The 21,449-nt window shown below is 42.0% G+C and overlaps 2 protein-coding genes across 2 annotated transcripts in view; one reads left to right on the top strand and one right to left on the bottom strand.

The window, feature by feature from the left end:
• Positions 1 to 9,298, top strand: part of dlp (glypican dally-like) — a 186,074-nt gene extending 176,776 nt beyond the window's left edge. Inside the window, exons 4-8 of the mRNA XM_017903344.1 lie at positions 4,819 to 5,067; positions 5,417 to 5,585; positions 6,421 to 6,826; positions 7,005 to 7,174; positions 8,850 to 9,298. Coding sequence (XP_017758833.1) covers positions 4,819 to 5,067; positions 5,417 to 5,585; positions 6,421 to 6,826; positions 7,005 to 7,174; positions 8,850 to 9,187 — 1,332 coding nt within the window. The 3' untranslated portion in view covers positions 9,188 to 9,298. The remainder of the gene's footprint in view (positions 1 to 4,818; positions 5,068 to 5,416; positions 5,586 to 6,420; positions 6,827 to 7,004; positions 7,175 to 8,849) is intronic.
• Positions 9,299 to 16,127: 6,829 nt separating this feature from the next.
• Positions 16,128 to 20,547, bottom strand: LOC108549821 (arginine-glutamic acid dipeptide repeats protein). Its single transcript, XM_017903358.1, has 5 exons — positions 20,386 to 20,547; positions 19,787 to 20,010; positions 18,649 to 18,993; positions 18,449 to 18,529; positions 16,128 to 16,639 (listed from the first exon to the last, which is right to left on the bottom strand). Exons 2-5 carry the CDS (start codon positions 19,814 to 19,816, stop codon positions 16,361 to 16,363), a joined length of 735 nt encoding a protein of 244 aa, XP_017758847.1. The 5' UTR covers positions 19,817 to 20,010; positions 20,386 to 20,547; the 3' UTR covers positions 16,128 to 16,360.
• Positions 20,548 to 21,449: the final 902 nt, after the last annotated feature.

The raw sequence follows: 21,449 nt of genomic DNA, 5'->3' as shown, positions 1-21,449 counted from the left end.
GAATACCTCTCTTACCCCGCAACCGAACGAGATGACTTCTTTTCAGCCATGCATAGTATGTTAACCCTTCGCGCTCGAGAGGCACCCTTCAGTCGCCATTTGATAAAATTTCGAAGCTCGATATTCATAAATACGTCAAATTTCAGATAACGTAAAAGTGTGCTAGGTATCGAAATCAAATAATTCTACGTGTTAATTAGTGTACGATTTTGTATTCACTGCTCAGAAAAATATCGTCAGCTCTGTAACAGAAAATCTTTGAACTCCTACTCTTCTTTAACCAAAAAGTCGTCGAGTACAAAGTGTTAAATCGACCTGCTAGGGAGCTTTACTGATTCCACTAGCAGGCCCGAGACGAAACGCATCCCTTCCTTTTCCTCTCATTCCTTCTAGCACCATTGTCACGCGAGGATACCCGTGACCAGCAGACTTCGACGTGGACAGCTGTGAGGGAGGACCCCCTACACTCGTCATCTCCATCCTCGACAGCCTCGTCAAAATTTAAGAGTAATTAAAATTTCTCAAGGTTTCCAAGGAAAATTTAATTATTAACCCGATCTTATAGATTCTGTCTTTTCTCTCGCGTTCCTTCGCTTTCTTTCTCGGACAGCCAGACTTCTAGACCCCCTCCGTGATTCACCATGGTGGAGAGTCGAACTTCTTCTCCACCATTGCGAACTGGCGTCGAAGCTATCGGCGGGGGACGACGATCCAATTTCGCTCGTGATGCGACAAATCAAATTCCAGGATAAAATCGATAGGGATCGCGGTCTCGATTTTCAAAGGCGGAAGAATTTGTCCATATCGTGGCCCCGGGCGTTCCGCCCCTTTTGTCAAACCCCGACCCCCCGGCCGTCGCGGGAAAGGTTCGCGGAGGGTGAAACTTTGGGAACCGGCGTGGAACCTCGACCCTCGTCCAGCGGACATTTAACCGCGAGCAACGAGACTTCGTGACAGGGTGGTAGAAAGCTTCTCGTGCGAAGGCGAGTTTAATCAATGCTTTTGACGTTCAGGCATCGCGAGCGTTTCCCGATAAAGGGCCAGAAAATATCCCGGCTCCTACATTTCTCTTTCTCCTACGCCCCTAGCTTCGTACCCTTCGTCCAAGGTCAATGGGGTTCTGGTCGACTGCAATTACCGGACGGTTTCGTTTTATCCGTCGACGGTTGTCTCTTGTATTGGAATTAATGTCCAGAGGGGGGCTGTCTCTGAGGAAACAGAGACTTGGTTCTCGTGGAACAGGATCAAGGGATGATCTTACAAGCTCTTCGCGTATGGACTCCTTTCGTAGATCCTTTCCATTATTCGTTTATTATTGCAGGATATTTTGGGGGGTTAAGGCTGAAACTGAATGGGTGGTCTTATAAAGACACTGTAAGATCCTCGAGCCACCGATTTGGTTGAAATTTTATAGGATGATAGACTTGGAAAGACAGTGCACATGCTTCGAGTCATTGATTCAGTTGACAGTTTACAGGTTTGTAGATTTAGTCATGCAGTTTGAAATTAACGTCCAGAGGGGGGCTGTCTCTGAGGAAACAGAGACTTGGTTCTCGTGGAACAGGATCATGGGATGATCTTATTGGATATTACATTTGTATATGTATGTGAGCTAGTGTGTTTTGTTTATGTATGTGCTGATGCCGTGGTGTGGCATAAGACAAAAGATGGCTACTGTAAGTCGTCAATCATCTGTTGCTCGCCGTTGGGATATAAGGTTGCGCACGTGATGCTGGAGATGGGAATGTAAAATATCAAATTATATTAAGTATTAAATAAACAGTAGTATAAATAACAGAAAGTGTAGTGAATATTTATTAATTTGAAACATTAGAGTTTATTCTTTCAGATCTTACAAGCTCTTCGCATATGGTCCCCTTTCGCAGATCCTTTTCATTATTCGTTTATTATTGCAGGATATTTTTGGGGGTTAAGGGTAAAACTGAATGGGTGGTCTTATAAAGACACTGTAAGATCTTCGAGCCACCGATTTGGTTGAAATTTTATAGAATGATAGACTTAGAAGGACAGTGCACATGCTTCGAGTCATTGATTCAGTTGACAGTTTGCAGATTTGTAGATTTATTCATGCAGTTCAAGTACCATTATCACTATAATGGCAACTACTCGATAGTTTTTGAATATATTAATAGTATCTACCAATGGCGCGGACGAGTCTATGATCAGAGTCAGTGTGAGAGTGTTTAAAATTGTAGGAATGTTGGGTAGGCAACAGAACAAGCAGTGGCGTAAATATAAAAATGATTTACTTTAAACTAAAACTTATCGCTAATAACTCTCGGCTCACTCTCACTCGCTATCTCTCAAAGCTCTATGACTGACTTTAAAACACTCTGACACACTCTGATACTCTGACTCTGAAACACACTCTCATTCTTCCGCGCCCTTGTACTCTTACTTCAACCCTTGCACTCTGTCTTCCTTCTCAATCGGTCGGTCACGTATCCTAAATACTCAGACGCATTCCTAGGCTTTCACTCTTCGCTTGCATTCGGCTCTGTCATAAACATCCCTTACATTCGATCCTCTTGCACGCGGTCACTTTCGTTTTAAGTCTAAACACTCTTGGCATTCTTTCAGGGCCGTACCTATTCCTTTGCTAAAAAATTAAAGTAGTAAAACTAGACTAGCCTTAACCTTTTGCACTCGTATGTCAGACTGGAGGTGACAATGCTAATTTCCTCTAAAACTATGTCACGCTGGAAGTGATAATACTAATTTACTCTAAAACTCGCGTATCAATTTATAATAATAAAAATAAATACGTTTGTGGGGTTCACCCCTGCGGTCAGTTTAATATCAACTTGTCGCAGGTATCCTCGTTGGTCGGGTAGCTAGAAGGGACGGTAGGAAAAGAAAGGGATGCGCTTCGTTTCGGGTCTGCTAGCGGACTCATCGATAAGGCTACCCTAGCAGGCCCTGCCTTAGACACTGGAATACTATTGAAAGTTCGGGAAGTTATATATATAGGAACTGGAGGTTTTCCGAGGACTCGCGAGTAAGTCCTGGAAGACGGAATCATCGAATGGCGAGGGTGAGAATGATGGTCGCTACAAAGTGAACACCCAACAACTTTGAAAATAAATCGAGTGCAAAGGGTTAAACTCTACCAAGCAATAGTTGTATTTCAAACATACTTTATCGTTATTAAATTCAAAACCGTGTTACGTATCCTCATCCTTTACATTATCAACATACTATTTTCCAAGCTTTCCCTTATTTCGTCAGGTTCAAGTTCAATCCAACAACTTTGAAAATAAATCGAGTGCAAAGGGTTAAACTCTACCAAGCAATAGTTGTATTTCAAACATACTTTATCGTTATTAAATTCAAAACCGTATCCTCATCCTTTACATTATCAACGTACTATTTTCCAAGCTTTCCCTTATTTCGTCAGGTTCAAGTTCAGAATTCCCTAAAATTCGTCAGGTTGTCATACATGGATTTACTAGTTGAAAGATATCTCCTGTCTCGTTATTCCCTAGATCTTACAAAAATCGTATCTTCCGAAAGCTTCGATCCAGCTCAACTTAAGCGTCCTACCACGAAATTCCTCAACCCCTTTTCAACCCCATCGCGGAGAACCCGAGATCTCCGCCTCAGCATTCCGCACGGGTCCTCGAAACGCCAGCATCCTTTCCACGGACACGTTTCCGTGGAACCTGTCGCGTCCAGGTAATCTAGTGGGCATCTTCGTTCGGCATACGTGGCACGCGTGCGAGATCGGCTCGTCACGTCGTATCGATCACGCTAACGGAAGGAAGGAGGACGGAACAGGTGGAAAAGGAAGGTCGCGAAAAGAGACGGAATCGAGGGGCGATACTGAGACGACGTTTTCGAGGGGCGATTGTCATTCAAATCGGCTGGAATTATTCAGCGGCGCCACTTGGACCCGCTCCGGCTCTCGTGCACGCTCGAAAATGGCCCCGCATGAATATATTATTGTTGCAATCGCACGCGTCGCTGCCGGGTAACGAATTTATACGCCTGTGATATATCGCGTCGCGAAACCGGAGGATTCGAATTTATCGAGAACCGTTGCTGTCTTTTTGTCTTCCCCGTGTACCCTGTATATCCTATCCCCTTTCTCCTGTTCCCTTCTTTTCCACCCCTTCCGCTGTTTCCTCCCCCTCTTGCCCGACCCCCCTCGTTCGATAATACGTTCCGTCGAACGGCAGGATTATTCCTTCGATCGAGACGGTGCTGGAATATATCGGGGATGGATAGAAATTAAAAAGGAGCATCCGTGTATGGCTGATCGACGAGCAGGATAGACTCGTGGGGGTAGTTCTTTGTTTCGCGGCCTCGTTCGATTAGCCGGCCTCTCTGGAACACGCTATTTTTACACCGATTTCTGCTTATTTGCTCGCAGAAATTGTATCACGTATGATGGTATGTTATTCGAGCTGAGAAGATTAACCCTCTATGGGCCGAATATATATTTCTCTTCATTATAAGAATTATATGTAACATAAAATCAACAAATATTTGACCCACGGGAGGTATTGTAAAAATAATTAGAAATATATCGAAAGGAAAATCGCGAACTGGAGTGATCAAGACGATAACGTTAAATGCAGTATTTAATAAAATACCCATACATCAGCATGTTACTTGAAAGTTACACGGGCCCATAGAGGGTTAACCCTTTTAGTGCCGGACGACGATATATCGTTGCGTATGTAATATATGCGATGGCGTCTTATTCTTCGCATTGCGAGGAAACTGTCTCAAAATAAATTTACAAAACGTTAATATAAACGTTAATTTTGGATTTTGCCGTTCATGTCATTCCAGGTCGACCTCGACGACGCGATGGACAATTTCTTCAACACCCTCTATCAGAAGATGTTCACGGTGTTGAACAGTCAGTACAATTTTGACAATAAATACCTGGAGTGCGTGGGAGAGCACATGAAGGATATCAGACCGTTCGACGACGTTCCTCAGAAGTTAGGGGTGCAGATCAAGAGGTCCTTCGTTGCAACGAGAACGTTCAGTCAGGCTTTGACCGTGGCTGCGGATGTCTTGAAGAGCATGCAATCGGTAAGATACCTATTCAAGGTGCAACAGTACCTCTTCCCTTGACTTGTCTGAATGTGAAAAAGAGCTATCGACGTTGACACGCCTAACCCGGATCATGCTCGTATTTCCTATGAATAAATCGTTAGCTTAGAAGCAATAATAGCGTATCAAAGCCACTCGAAGTGCCTCTCGGCACATCGAAACTCATAAACACCGCGCCCAATCATCGCTCGAAGCTTTTGAAACGCGTTGTAAGCTCACTCGTGCGTAACAAGGAGCTTCGAAAGTGTCCACTAATCCGTCAACAAAAGCCAAACTATAAACTACGGTTAAGGCAGGAACAGCTGGAAAATCGTTCGGTTTTTCACAGTTGAAGCCATCGGCGGAGTGTGCAGCTGCACTCACAAGGATGACGGTCTGTCCATCGTGCAGCGGGATCACGGGCAACGTGCTAGCGTGCGGCGACATGTGTGTCAACGTGATGAAGGGTTGCCTCGCTCAGCATGCGGCTCTGGACGTTGAATGGAATCACTTCGTCGGTGAGTAATTTCCACGTGCATTGTTCCATTGGTAATTATAGGCCCGGGAATATGATCCGACCAGCGGCCTCGAATCACGCCACGGAATATTTCGTTTATTACCGATCGCGTGAGAAACGAGAACTAGCCGATGTTAGGCCGAGTACTCGCGAAATTCCTTACACCGTGCCAAGAATCCCTGGGAATTTTGCTAATCGTTACTCGGAACTTTTAATGCCAATGAATACGCAAAATTTGAGAGAAATGAAAATTAGCTGAAATATTAATTTAACCCTTTCGTTACTACGGGCGACTATAGTCGTTCTCCTATAAGATGTCATTGACATACTACTGGTGACTATAGTCGTTTTGCTTAAGATACTACGGGTATACAAAGGTATACTTCGTTATTTTTTAAATTTCATTAGATCCAACAGACTTTACTTATTTTTACATTCAGTATTTTTTAACAGATTTTATCCCACCAGTGATTTTAAAGTGATTGACAGCAGGTACCAATCTTTCTACAGCACCGTGCATATTCTGCCATCTTTTGTTTTGAGAAGTCTCCCGTATCGAAAGGGTCAATATGGAGTATCTTTAACGCGATTTCAGTGATTTTAAAATGATCGACAGCAAATACCGATCTTTCTGCAACACCGTGCACATTTTTGACATCTTCTGGCTGAAGAAATCGCTCGTAACGAAAGGGTTAATATGGAGTATCTTTAACGCGGTTTCTTTCGAGTATGAGGGCTATAACACTTCGTAGGAGTCTCACGTTTTCTCTTATTCCCTTCTGTCAAGCTTATCGTAAAGGAACCCTCCTGAGTCACCACTATACCTCCAATTGCAGAGGCTGTAAACAAGGTGGCTGAACGCCTGTTGGGTCCCTTCAACATCGAAATGTTAGTTCGGCCCATCAACCTGAAAATCTCCGAGGCAATCATGAACTTCCAAGAGAACAGCAACGACGTTTCTCAAAGGGTGTTTACTGGCTGTGGCCGACCTGTGTTAGGCAGACGCAGACGTCGGGACAATCGGGAGCTGGAACTCGAGTCGCTGAACTTCGATCAAGAAACGTCGACTGACGATCGTGCCGCGACTGGTGCTGCTTTGGATAAATTGGTGAAAGAGACACGACAGAGGGTTCGGGATTCCAAGCAATTCTGGGTTTACCTGCCCTATAAGCTTTGCAACGACGGTCTCGTGGTCCCGCCTAGCAATACCAAGGAATGCTGGAATGGCACACACGTAGACAAGTGAGTAGCTTGGAAATTTTCTTTGTAGCATCCTATCCACTTTGCGTTTAATAATCCTCGGAGAATATTTATTTCATTAATGTTTCGTTAATTATTAAATTAATTTGTTTAATCTTTGAATTAGAAAATATACGGTGAAAATGTCGGTAAAGTTCATCCGAGTCGTTATCTGTTTTAGATATATCTATCCAGTGTCATCTAACGGAGAGACTCAAACTTTGAATCCGGAAGTGCGCAGCTCCGGGTCCAGACCAACTATCGTCAAGGACCAGATCTTTGCATTGACCACCATCACGAACAGACTAAAATCCGCGTATAATGGTCAGGACGTCGATTGGATAGACACAGGTAAAGAATTTGACAAGTGAAACTCGATTATCATCGTAACGACAAATCGGTATTTCATAAAATGATTAAAATATCTCAAAACTAAGTTCCATTCAAATCCAATTATAGTTAAACGAGATGGAATACGGTGAAATTAGAGAAAAATTCTGTCAATCGTGACAGAAAAAGCATATTGAAACGTTGTAAAGAATAGGTTTGATCATAGGATTGATATCAGAGTAAATTTAATTCGTGTGAATTATAGAGGAGCTAGTCGAATTTGTGCAATCGATTGATTAAATGCAGGTAACTTTGATGAGTGAAATACCTTGAGTTTTGTTGAATTTCGTAGATTTATTCTGGATATTTTCAATCGTCTTTCATATTGACAGTTGTCAGGATTATTTTTAACGAAGAGATAATGGAACAGATTATAAATATACATGTTTCTATTAATTTCTCGAGGTTAATTATACTCCGGAAGCCATAATAAGAAAATCAATTTATCAAGCTGCTTATCTTATCTCTAAATTCCATTCGCAATAAGCACCGATGACAAAAATAGTTGTCTTGAAATTTCCATTTTAACATTTCGATCCATTTCCATATTCACCATTTGACATGATTAGAATTATAAATAGATTATGGAATTATAGAAAATTTAAGAGACATGTCTAACATGTCATCTGGACTTTCAAAATACCAACGATGTCTTTATCTACAATTTCATTGAAATTTAAATAATCTATTGGGAAAAGGTCTATAGTGAGATTCGATTTTTATCTATTCAGCCTTGAAAGGAAAGTAACCATTTCTTCGATACCATTCTTACCTTTAAATCTGCCAATTACCCTCGTTTATGTCTTAAATTATCCCAAGTAAAATCTTTGCTATACTATTTAATAAACCAGCATGAATTACCCGAACCTTCTAAACGATGGAAATCCCGATGAAAACCTACACAACACTTTCAAGAAGAACACAACTCCTCTATCACAGTCTTCTGACAATTCCATCGCACTTTCCAAAGTCACTAATTAACCAATCTTCAGTGCCACGCAAGAAGACCTAAAGAACACTTCCAAGAAGAACCCAAGAAGGTCCTCTCCTATCCACCGTCACCTCACCAAGACCTACCAAGGCCTACCAAGGCCTACCAAGGCTTAACAAGATCTACCAAGGCCTATCAAGTCCTACTAAGACCTACCAAGGCCTACCAAGGTATACTAAGACTTTCCAAGACCTTTCAAAACCTTTCAAGGCCTACCAAGGCCTACTAAGGCCTACTAAGACCTACCATGACTTACCAAGATCTACCAAGGCCTATCAAGTCCTACTAAGACCTACCAAGGCCTACCAAGATATACTAAGACCTGTCAAGGCCTACCAAGCCCTACTAAGACTTTCCAAGACCTTTCAAAACCTTTCAAGTCCTACCAAAGCCTACCAAGGCCTACTAAGACCTTCCAAGACCTTCCAAGGCCTACCAAGGTATACTAAGACCTTCCAAGGCCTACCAAGGTATACTAAGACCTACCAACGCCTACTAAGACCTACCAAGACCTACCAAGACCTTCCAAGACCTTCCAAGGCCTACAAAGACCTTCCAAGACCTACCAAGACCTACCAAGACCTACCAAGACCCTCAACATCTACCAATCAACTTATCACCACGGGGTGACACTCGAATTTTCAGAGAATACCGAGTGGAACGGTTCCGGAAGTGGGTCTGGGGATAGCACGGACCAGGATCAGATCACGGACGACGAGGACGGTTTCAAGGAAGGTTCCGGCTACGAGCCAAAGTCTTCGCCACCGGAAATACCGAACCAGTCGCCACCCGTGGTCCACCCGGAAGTGGTGCCTCCCAGAGTGGACGTGGAGCAGAAGACAAATATGAACAACAACAACGGCACGTCCAACGTGGACAGTGGCGCGAGCAGACAGAAGATCTCTCTGTCTCGTGCTTTGACAACGTACCTCGTGCCCATAGTGGTGATGTGGTTGGGTGGCTGCCTCACCGAGTGGCTGTGATCGTGTGGTTTCCGGGGAGAACGTGCAGGACGATGTAAATAAATATTCCTTTAACGAAACGCGCTCCTCCTCGACTGGAGCAGAGCTGCAAATGGCGACCAGTCGGGAAAGAGAGAGAAAGAGGACGATAATGAATCGCTTTTCGGCTACGCGTACTTCTTCATCCATTAGGAAACGCGTTCTTTTCTTTTTGATGGAAACACGGTGCGCCTTGTATTAATTGGAGCATCGTGGCCAGAAAATTGCCAGTGGGATCATAGGCTTGATCCTGCTGGCCTTGGAATTCGAGAGGAAGAGAAGACTGTACCCGTTGACAATGGATTAGCTGGGACTCGCGGGACTCTTCACGACTGACGAGCGTGCCTTCAGGACGAGTGGCATGGTCGGCTCTAGGAGGGTGTGTTAGGGTTAGAGATTTTTTCCGAGTTCCTACGTTTTCTTGCGCCACTGTCCGCGGCTACTATGATGGCTACTTGAGTTCGAAGATAGTTAGTAAATTTAAATCCACCTATCCCGGTACATTCGGTGCACCCTCATTCGGGATACCGAGTTTAGCGAGTAGTTCAGCGATTAATTTATCGGCCGTAGAATTTTGCGAATTTGAAAATACCGCTTACGGCACGTCACCGTGAGATGTGTACGCGTTTGTCAAATTTCCAGTGTAATTTTGAACTCGCGAATGGAAGTCTATTCCCATTGTGCTGCACCGAACGTAACCGGGAGTTGGACGTTCTCTTCTCAGAATCTATTCTAAAACTTTGGGACGCAGTGGCGTAGGAGGAGCAGGGGCTAAGTCGGGGACCTCGGTGGTCTTGAGCGTAGAGAGGAACACACGAAAGCGGGTAACAAGAAGCGCAAGGACTGACTATCCAGCGTCGTATTTCCTTTCCCAGTTGCCCTCCCCTGAAATGTTTGAAAGATTCATGGCTCGAAGGGGGAGGGAGTTTCGATCGCGTGGAACTCGAAAGGATCGATCAAAATGTTAGATTTCGATGACACACACGAGAACTTTGATGTTTGTGTTTAATAAAAAGAAAAAGAACGAAAAAAAAAAGGAGAGAAAAATGAAGAACGGTTAAACCATTTCGGTTTTCACGCGGAGATAATATTGATTATTTTTTAACTCGAGTACCGTCTCTTGTTGATCAGTGTTGTTTGAGCAGTAGTGAATAGAGAAGAAAGTTTGTGGCTTGTGGTGAATGAGAGGTTATGAAATTAGGACGGTGAGTGACGTATGATAAAAATTCCTTCAGTTCGATTAACCCGTTTCGCAATTTTCCAATGTCACGGAATTCCGTATAGGCTCGAGCAGGAATTTGCGCAGATCGATGAATGAAATTTATCCGATTAATTTATCTCGCGATGTTAGACCTCGCTTTGGCAATCTCTTGCGTTCATTTAGAATAACTTTATCATCCGCCATTCATGGAAAAATCGTCCTGGCAATCTGGAACTTGACGAAACGTGTCAAAGTGTAGAACGAGCGGTCGAGAATGGGCTCCTGTGATAAAATTAAACGAAAAAAAAGAGAAAAAATAAAAATGTAATAAAAAAGGGAGGAATAAAAGTAAAAAGATAAACGAATAATGGCCGCTACCACACTCTGGCGACGTCGAGCCTAAAACAAGAAGGCGAAAGGAGACATTTTATACAAATCTAGTGAAAATATTCAAATAAATATTATGAATAATTATTTGTAATTATATTATTATATATATATATATTATAATTATTATAATTATTGCAAAGTGAAATTAATATAAAAATTATACGTTGCGTTCAGGACAAGTGGTGAGTCTAGAGGGTTGCGCGGTTCGTTTCTTCTTTCCTTCTCTTTTGAGAATCTGCGCGACTTGGCGAGACAAAGATAGAGAGACCAGAACTTTCTGCACAGATACAGAATCGCGTAGAATTCTTGTTAGATAAAGAAGGAACGTTTAATAAGTTGCACACCATAACGAGTACCACGTATCGCGAATAGCGAAAGCTTTCGACTCGTCTCGCGAAGGAAATGCCCGATTTCTCGTGATCACGTTCTATAAATATTACAAAAATATTTATTACGTTTAAAGCGAGAAACGGGGACACGGTAGACCCATGAATAGAGAAAGGAGAAATCTGAAAGTGGTAATTTGCTAAAAAATAAAAGAAAACGTGGGAAGTAGAATTTTCCAATATTTCTAATTAATACGTGTCACAATTTTCGAAATTTTAACTTCGCGTGAGCGATTACGCGTTCTTTATGGTGTCCAGCTTGTTAAAGGAAAAGATGTGTGGATATGGAGACAGGGAACAGGGTTTTTTACCGCGGAAGCATTATGGACCACTTAAGCAACTTTCCTGAAACTATGGGAGTTCCTCTCGTTCGACAAATAGGAGCATCCTTGCGTTTTAATAACAGCCTTGTCGAATCAGCGTGACTTATTGCTAAATAATATCTTATACAAGCGTCGAGCATCCTTCGATCAATTGCATGATTCGTTTTTAACCTCTTCGATACTGAAACACTGTAGAGATACTCTCCATAGAACCAAGTCTTCTAGAAGACATGTCCGTAAGAAATTTGCAGAATCAGAGGTCCTGGGTGGAACGACGAGATTTCGCATTACCGTCGAGAAATTGTAAAATGAAAAATAAATCCCGTATCGAGGGGGTTGAATCGAATAGCGTTCGAGTAAAGTGCATTTACGTTTTCTTACTATTATTCCTAGTACCGTATTTACGTTGTTCGCCATTGTAAAGAGTAACGAGCAGCCTAGATTTCCACGACGATCGTGCTCGTCGATCCTGAGCCCAGGATCGTTGCACGATCGCGTGATCGTTTCTTTTCTTTCTTTTCTTTAGACTAGCCCACTGTAACCAATTAATCAGACGTAATAATCTACCAATTTACCCTAAGGATCTATGCATAACGACTATAAAAATAGAAGCGCGGGTGCGAATGCGTTTAGCCAAGCCGTCTATGCCATTCAACGTGAGTTTCGAATTTCATCGCGAATTTCTCGAATAATGTTCAATCTGTATCGAAAAAGGAAATTCTCCGAACAATGGATCCAATTTCGCGTCCATCGAGCGTTACGCGTGTCCAATGAGGGACACCTTGCGACAGAAAACCGATTGCAGATTAAATCTGAACGCCATTTCTATGTATTCCATTTCGAACGATCACTGATCTATCGCCGATCACGATTTATCGAGAATCGCGTGAACAAATCGCAGAAGAAAATCGTGATTCTCTGCAAAAATTGTGCCGCTTCGATCACGGAAACCTTCTTCAAGAGGAATCTACGTAGAGAATAAGAAGAACGAGTGTCCCTTGCAGGATTAATTAGCATGGATTGTTGGTAAAAATGAAAGACGAGCAAGAATCTTGAAGAATGAAACTCGGACTTTTCGTGACTCTGCTTCAGACTCTGCGTTCATCAGCTTCTCTAATGAAGCACGAGTAATTACAAGTGTACCGATGTAAGCCAGTGAATTTCGAGGTTTCACGCGTTCAAACCGAACGAAGCTGGCGAAGCTGGCTTCTTCGCGAATTTTATTTCCGAACTGCTTGTAAAGAGGATGAATGAGACGGGAATTCGTTGCGAGAAAGAGAAGGATCTCAAAGTGCCCCTAGGATGGAAAGGAGATTTATATATAAGCGAAATTTAGTGGAATTCGTAATGACTGAATGAGAATGCTGCGCGTGCAATCGTAAATTCATTTTCCTATTTTCTTTCTGAAAGTTTGGAAACTTTGAAGGATGGAGCTCGTCTCTGACTCGATTCCCTTTGCACTCGACCCCTGTGCGAATATTTCGATATTCGATTCATCGATTCCTGATTATCGAGACGAATTTTTAACACGTTAAACGCCACGCCGGTTTTACATGCCGTTCCGTTCGCGCCATTGTTAGCCGCCATGCGGGCCCGTTCGGGCCGTAGGGCCCAGCGTGGCGTTTAACGCGTTGAGTGCCACGCCGGTGCCCAGGGACCGACGCTAGACTTTCCGTTCGGGCCCGGCCCAGACTAGGACCAAAAGGTAATAACTTTTGGTATTAAAATTCTCCGCCATCTTTGGACCTAACGTTTGGTTTTACGTGCCGTTTCGTTTGCGCCATTGTTAGCCGCCATGCGAGCCCGTTCGGGCCGTAGGGCCCAGCGTGGCGTTTAATGCGTTGAGTGCCACGCCGGTGCCCAGGGACCGACGCTAGACTTTCCGTTCGGGCCCGGCCCAGATTTAGACCAAAAGGTGCTAACTTTTGGTATTAAAATTCTCCGCCATCTTTGGTCCTATCGTTTGGAAATTCCTGTTATAACAATTGGTACAGTATCTCCGAGTTTTGTGAACACTTTGCCCGCCATCGGTGGCCCACTTGACGGCGCTAGACTTTCCGTTCGGGCCTGACCGGTCCTCAGGGACCGTCCCAGATTTAGACCAAAAGGTGCTAACTTTTGGTATTAAAATTCTCCGCTATCTTTGGTCCTATCGTTTGGAAATTCCTGTTATAACAATTGGTACAGTATCTCCGAGTTTTGTGAACACTTTGCCCGCCATCGGTGGCCCACTTGACGGCGCTAGACTTTCCGTTCGGGCCTGACCGGTCCTCAGGGACCGTCCCAGACTTAGACCAAAAGGTGCTAACTTTTGGTATTAAAATTCCCCGCTATTTTTAGACCTATCGTTTGGAAATTCCTATTATAACAATTGGTACATTATCTCCGAGTTTTATTAACATTTTACCTGCGCCGGAGGCCCACTTAACGGCCGAGTCTGGGCTTGAACGGAACGACTAGCAAAACAGGCTATGCGCTTAACGTGTTAACACTGAACGTACCAAGCGGGGTCAAATGATTCTTTTCAAAATTTACTTTATAACATGTACATTTCTTATTATTTCTTTCGCTCATCTGACTTTCTGTAAATTCGTATATTATCTGATTGTTTAATTTCTCGCTTTCCGTTTTTCTATTTCCATTCCGTTTCTATCATTTGACCCCTTGTGGTAAAAATAAGTACGTGTAAAGTATGCGTACCGGTACGTTCAGTGTTAAACCTCGAATAAAAGAGGAAAAATATGTAAAAATAGAGTTAACTCGAATTGTATATTTCTGGGTATCGTCACACGTGTGCAGGAAGGTGAAGTGATCAGATTTGGGATGTTTCGAGAGCGAAGGGTTGAAAAATTGAACAATCCATTTTTTCGATCGAATTAACGCATTCTATGGGCAAATACACGAGTGGCTATAGAATTCTCGAAGGATCAGCGATCGAATCACCGTCACGAGGTGCGGAAATGTTGAAGGATTAGAAAGACATTAAGAAAATGGATTTTCTAAAGAACCGTATATTCTTTACGAAAACAACGTACTGTCTGTTGCATATTGTGATAAGCGTCCAGGAACGATCCAGATCGTCGAATTTGTTCCCATAGACTTAAAACGATCTATCGTGGATCTTCGACCATGTGCAGGCTCACGAATCAAATCTCGTTCGATTAATTTTCTTTCTTTCCCCTTAACCTTTTGACTGCCACATTGAAATCACGTGTTTCTCTTAGGACACCACGGGAGTGCACCGCTAAATGCAAGATTCATTCTATTTCTTTGATTGATATTCTAATAAAAATTTTCATTATTTTTCATTATTTTTCATTATCGTTTCAACAATGACCACCGTGACGTGACAGGAAAAATGGCCAGTCATATATGACCAACGTGGCAGTCAAAGTGTTAATGTCTCGTAAAAATTTGCGAAAACGGTGAATTACTCGCCGCGATGATTATATTCGTATTAAAAAGATGGGGAAGAAGGTCAGACAGAGGAGCGACATGTTACAGGCTATTCTTAATAAAGAGAATAGGTGTTCCTCCACTTCCGTCGAACAAAGAGCGGCGACGTCGCGACGGGCTTTTGTTGGCAGGCTGCACGTGGTCGTAAATGGTAGCTAACATCTTCATTTTCAGTCCCTTGGGGTTAACGACCGGTACTTTATCATTTTTAAATCTTTAAACCTCATCGTGTCTCTCTTTTTCCTTTCTGTTTATGTAATATTTAATATTTATGTAATAACTAGATTAATATCATTTTTTCCCACCTATATATCTAAATATATTTCGTAAATCGAAATAGAAAATTATTTGGACCAACATCTCGCGTGGACATGTCTCGGAAGATGGAAAAATTTCTATATTGCATTCCATTTTGTGGTAAAATTGGAAAATTTGTTGGAATAATTTATTTCGCGAGTAAAGGTTCGTGGAAATAATATCGAGGTGATCAATTCGGATTTGTGAATATTTTATTAATTTCAAAATGGTAACAGTGGTACCGGTCCCCAAGGGGACGAGTTTCAAAGCAAAGAGAGGAACGGATGTGCCATAGTGCGAATGTGGCTGAAACAAGACTATTCCGGAAGCACGAGAACCGACTCACGAGTTATGTTTTCGCCACACCATTGCTCTTCACTTACACACACACACACACACACACACACACACACACATACACACACACGCACACATATACATCATGTTCACGCCATGCGGCGTTTTGTGTCAAGCGTACAGAGAAACCGAGCAGTCTCTCGCCGTTATATTCTTACAGTGTGCTAGCATCTAATTACGAAGAATTTTATTTAATGACACCGACCGTATGGAATAAAAGTGAAATATTTAAAAAAGAACCAGCCAACCTCTTCCGTTCCTCCATCTCCGCTCGAATTAATCACCTTTCGCAAAAGCTCCTTTATAAATAATCTTCTTAAAGCATATCTCTCTCCTCGTGGCAGCAATTTGTCGAATCGCGATCAAACGGATAACGAATAATGAATTTTTAACGAATATTGCACGTTGAAACGGTGAAGAAAAATAAAACAAATACTAATTTAAAATAATACAATAATTCGAGGATATTCCACGAGTCCTGCGACACGTCGATTCGCAGCGTACATCGAGAATCCAAAACCAATTCGCCCTTTGCTTCAACCCTAATTTCGAGAGCGTTCAAATAGCTCGTAGTCTCCCTAAAACATTAACCACGACGTCATACTGTAGGTATTTACAACACGATATTTACATCGACCGTATAAAATTAATTCCCATAAAATGGCAAAGTTCATCGACGTCGAAAAGCTGACGTCGATTCGGTACTCTCGAAAGCCCTGAGCCAGGCACAGCGATCATTAAAGCATCATCGAACAGCCAACGAACCACTCCGTCTTTTTCTCACAACTCTCGAAGATTTCGCGAGGTTCGCCACGCTGAGGGTTTGGTCACCCTTCTGCAGAGAGAGCCTCGTGGCTGCGGTCACGCTGCGAGTCACGATCTTCGGGGATGATAGCTCGCCGAAGATGCACCCAATCGATGGAAAACGTCGCTTAGCGTTGGGACGACGACGTCGACGACAATTCCTCAGCTGCTTCGCAGAATCGGACCATTTCCATGCGTAATAGAAGTCCACGATGTCCTTCTGCGGAATTACGATTACTTTAATATCCATGCGATTTATTATTATTATTTTATTCGTAAACGGACTATAGTTTATTTATATAAAATTTCACATAGCCCTTCACTGCGCAAATCGATTAACACCACCTTTTGAAAAAAGATTGCTATATATTACCCTTGCTCGACCCTTACTGGAATACGCTTCGATTATACGATCTCCGAGAAGCTTTAATCGCGAAATCGTGATCGAGAGAGTGCAGCATAAATTTCTCAGGTTTCGTGCATATAAGTTCAATGATTCAATATCAATTTTTGATCATGATCATTATTCTACGATATTAACCCTTTGCACTCGAGAGGCGTCGTTCAGTCGCCATTTAATCAGATTCTAAAGATGGATGTTAATTGATATATCAAATTTACAATTAGCCAACGATGCGTGGAATATCGAAGTAAAATAATTCTACGTCTTAATTTGCATATGATCTCTTATTTACCGTTTTAGAAATATCGTCGACCTTATGGCAGAAAGTCTTCGAATTACTATTTCCCTGTGACGAAAAAGTCACGTTAACACGTTGAATGCCATGGGGGTGACGCCACGGGGGCCACCGGTGACCGGCGCGCGCAAATTCATAGAAATATATATAATTTAAACAAATGTGAATATTTAGAAATTTTTATTATTACCAGCGTTAATTCAATGATGACCCCCGTCGAAATTAACATGTCAAATAATAGAAAATTGATCGTGTAAAACTGGCATGGCATTCAACGTGTTAAATACTGTCAACTTGGAAACATTGTCTGCACGAAGAAGAATAGCTGACCATAGTTTTATCTTTAATTTGATCAATGACCACATTGATTGCTCCTCTCTTCTTACGCAAATTGATTTCTATGTGCCAGAACGTGTATTGAGATCTAGAGCAGGTTTTCATATACATATATCCAGATCTACATATGCATTAATTAATCCAATTAACCCATTGCACTCGAGAGGTGAGCTTCAATCACCATTTCATAAAATTTGGAAGATCGATATTAATCAATATGTCAAATCTAATGTCACGTAACAGTGTGCAAGATATTGAAATCAAATAATTCTACAATTCTATTATTATACAATTCTTTATTTACTGCTGAAAAAAGTATCGTCAGCTTTTTAGTAGAGAATTGTTGGATAGCCAGTGGAAATATAATATAATAAGACGAATAATGTGGTAAGAAGACAGTACGTAATGTGTTCTTAACACTTGCACCTTTACAGAGTATTGTAATCATCCGAAAATCGTGTGAACGATGGCCCTTGTTTCCTCCACCATAATCATTCTTATTATATTAAATAAGGATAAATGGCGACGTTGCCATAAATTGCAGGTTCTCAACAAGAATCTTCGAATTTCTACTCTTCCCTAGCCAAAAAATCGTCGAGTGCAAAGGGTTAATCGTATTATTACTGACTCAAACGCTCTTTATAATCGCATAAATTCTTTTCATGGGTCTTTAAAAACTTTCAAAAGACAATTTATAAGCACGTCCCTTCGGTGTTACATTATGTATAACCTGTTTTCTTTTCTCTTATATGTTAAATGTTATGTTAATGGACTACGATCCGTTTATAAATAAAACAATAACAATAATAAATAAGTGTTATACATCGAAAACGATATTGATAAAGCCACTACTACGTGAGGTGTTAGGAATGAGAGAATACAATGAGAATTTGTTTAGAATTTTGGAATTCTTTTTTCGAGTGACATCTCTAAGACGAAACAGATGAAAATAAGTTTAGCAAGTTTTTGGAAGAAATAAAGAGAAGAGAACGTACCGTGTTCTTCTGTGGAAGAAGCTCCTTCTGGATGCGCGAGAAGTTCTTCCCGTACCTCGAAATCCCACTCACGAAATGCTCCTACGTGATGTCAAATATAAATTAAAATTAGAAAGAGCGATCATCGAGGATTACTGATGTATCGCCGAAATTTATCCAGCTTGTCTGTTATTTTTCGTTCGCTAATTCGAGACACTTACGACGTTCTCTGGCGTCCATCTTGTAACGAGCTTCCGCGGCAGCTCTTTCGTCAGCAGCGTCTTCAACGCGACTTCCGGCAGGTACTCCGAGTCGTGAAGAACATCCGTGATGTACTGCTCCGCGTAACCTGTACAGGAGTTCTCCATGGCGTCTCTGTTGGAAACACCCTGGCTCTCTTGGGCGAACGTGAGCACAGAACGAGCCATGAAGACGTACAGGGGAACCCATTTGTTCACTTCCTCTCTCGGGCTCCAGATTTTCTCCTCTGGGAAATCCCGGTACTCCTTGTCCAGATCGGACCGGTCACGACATTCTGGAATTTCGGCAACGCCATTGACGTATTTCTGAAAATTAGAAAATTAGAGAAAATTAGAGAAAATTAGAGAATATTCCAAATCGATAACTCCATCGTCCTTTGTCAGGAACGAGGAATAATTGACACGACGACGCAATTAAAAATGAAAATCCTAAGTGGAATATTTATGGAATTGTAATTTCCCAAAATATAAATTCCAGTTTATCTATTTATATTTTTCAAACGAGGAAACTCGCGGATTAGAGAATATTTCAAATCGATTCATGTCGATAACTCCATCATCCTTTGCCAGGAACCACGAATAATTGACACGACGACGCAATTAAAAATGAAAATCCTAAGTGGAATATTCATGGAATTGCAATTTCCCAAAATATAAATTCGAGTTTATCCATTTATATCTTTCAAACGAGGAAACTCGCGGATTAGAGAATATTTCAAATCGATTCATGTCGATGACTCCATCATCCTTTGCCAGGAACCACGAATAATTGACACGTCGACGCGATTAAATTTGAAAATCCTAAAATAAAATATAAATCCGATTTTATTTATAGTTTCCAAACGAGTTTATAATTTCCAAATTTATAATTTCAACCGAGGAAACTCGCGAAGTACACTGTAATCGAATCAGTTGTCCACGTTTACACCATAAAGCGCTCGTTCTTCACCAATACCATCAAAACTCGAGAAGAGATAAAGAGAGATGCTCGAACCAAGATACCCTCGCTTCGCAACAACCTTAATCTACGATCCACGAAATCTCGACTCAACGCGCAGATGTCGAGATGATATTAAAACAATACGAAAAGTGCACGAACCTGGTTGACGAGTTCAGTCTCGATCCCCATCACGCGGTGATTTATCCTCTGATCTGGCTGTTATCTATCAGGTACAGGTACTATTTGTCGTGGACAGCGTCGCCAGCAGGTCACAAGACACTTAATGATCAGGATAATCCCCGCGACCGCTTTATATTATCTGCGTAGAACACCCCTGGGAAGGAGGGCTGCTATGGGTCTCCCCTCCCGCCAGGATAAGGGACCTTTTGGCAGAAAGGTACGCGACAATCACCCTTCCTTGCCAAATTCTTTTCATCCTCCTCGTTCTCGCGTTCGACCAATCGAAACGAAAAATCGAACCCCCTTCCACCTTTGCAACCATCACTCTAAACACTTATTCCTCCTACGATCCAAGGTCTACTCGTTACCGAGAACTCCACTCTACTTACCCCACCGTTCCGAGGTCTAATTATTCGAGCAATTAAGCGTCCCAGGGCATCTCGAAGATTTTCCGAATATTTTAACGTCATTATCGATCTTATCTCGATTTGATATTAATAGCATGCGAGAATATCGTAACGCGAAATTGCAAAATGACGGACTGCCCAGAAGATGGAAATTCTTTTCGAAATACTTACGGTTTCTTCGGGAACGGACAAAGCATCGATAGCTCGAGAAATCGGGACGAACAGTCACGTAGAAGTTATCTCGATGGGACGATGATGGAAATCGCGATTGCGAATATCGGAATCGAACCACGGATTAAGATGTAATGTCTGTGTGGCAGCGACGAGCAACGCGAAACTGAAATTTCTAAGAGAGCACCAAGATGGACGAGATACGTTGGACTAGCCACGAGCCCCAGAGGAAAACTGGACGGAACTACCGAGAGCTCCGACGAGAGACACCGTGTCAATTCGTGAGATAAGATAAGCTCGGAGGATACATTCACAACGCCAGGGTATTTTCTGAAATTTTCTTATGGAATTATCGTCGCGTTATGGCTTATTAAATTCGGCTAACTCGAACTCGCTCGATTAATCGATCCATTTTTATTTTTAACGTAATCCCTCGACACGTACAATGGCAGTTTCGCGACTTGTCGTAGTCACGTGTTCCACGTACGCGATATTTTAATGTTCGATAATTGGAGGAGACAAAGGAGCTTGGTTTGTAGAATAAAAAGGATTTGAGGAATTTTCTTGCGAGAATTTTTCATTCCCTAGCTGGTTGGGTAATCGAATATTATCGTGGCGCTTGGAACACTATTTCTGATACAGTTATCGATATATCAGGAGAACGAATAAATACTAATAGCCATAAACGGGGCACCGTGTGAATCACTTATTTGTATTTTCCATTCTAAGAGCTTAGCGATCCAATGACGTCATCGAACGAAAATATCGTTAGAAATGGAAATCGAAATTGGAAATTGGAATTTATGGAAAACAGGCATAAACGTGAGCTTTCACGTTTCGCGTCTTACATCTAGCATTTAGCATCTAGCATCTGCATTTAATAATTAGCTTATAGTGATAATTGGTATTCTCAAAGGCTTCGACTTTGCATTTTATTATCGGATACTGCCCAGAGATAGACGGAGGTTCTATTTGCTCGATCGGCTGTTTTTCTCCCAATATTTTTCACAATCCAACGGCGATTAACCAACTGAGAGAATCGCGATAATATAGGTCAGTTATTG

Source organism: Eufriesea mexicana, unplaced genomic scaffold (assembly GCF_001483705.2).
Source record: "Eufriesea mexicana isolate 0111107269 unplaced genomic scaffold, ASM148370v2 scaffold2143, whole genome shotgun sequence".
In the NCBI taxonomy this organism is placed as follows: domain Eukaryota; kingdom Metazoa; phylum Arthropoda; class Insecta; order Hymenoptera; family Apidae; genus Eufriesea; species Eufriesea mexicana.
This window is presented reverse-complemented; position numbering and strand designations above follow the sequence as displayed.

Bases quoted from the DNA above. Each gene is read 5' to 3' on its own strand.
- LOC108549821 (XM_017903358.1), bottom strand. From the start codon at position 19,816: ATGGGGATCGAGACTGAACTCGTCAACCAG. The intron at 18,994-19,786 runs GTTCGTGCACTT...TCTAATTTTCAG, and splicing joins AGACTGAACTCGTCAACCAG to AAATACGTCAATGGCGTTGC. The intron at 18,530-18,648 runs GTAAGTGTCTCG...GACATCACGTAG, and splicing joins GATGGACGCCAGAGAACGTC to GAGCATTTCGTGAGTGGGAT.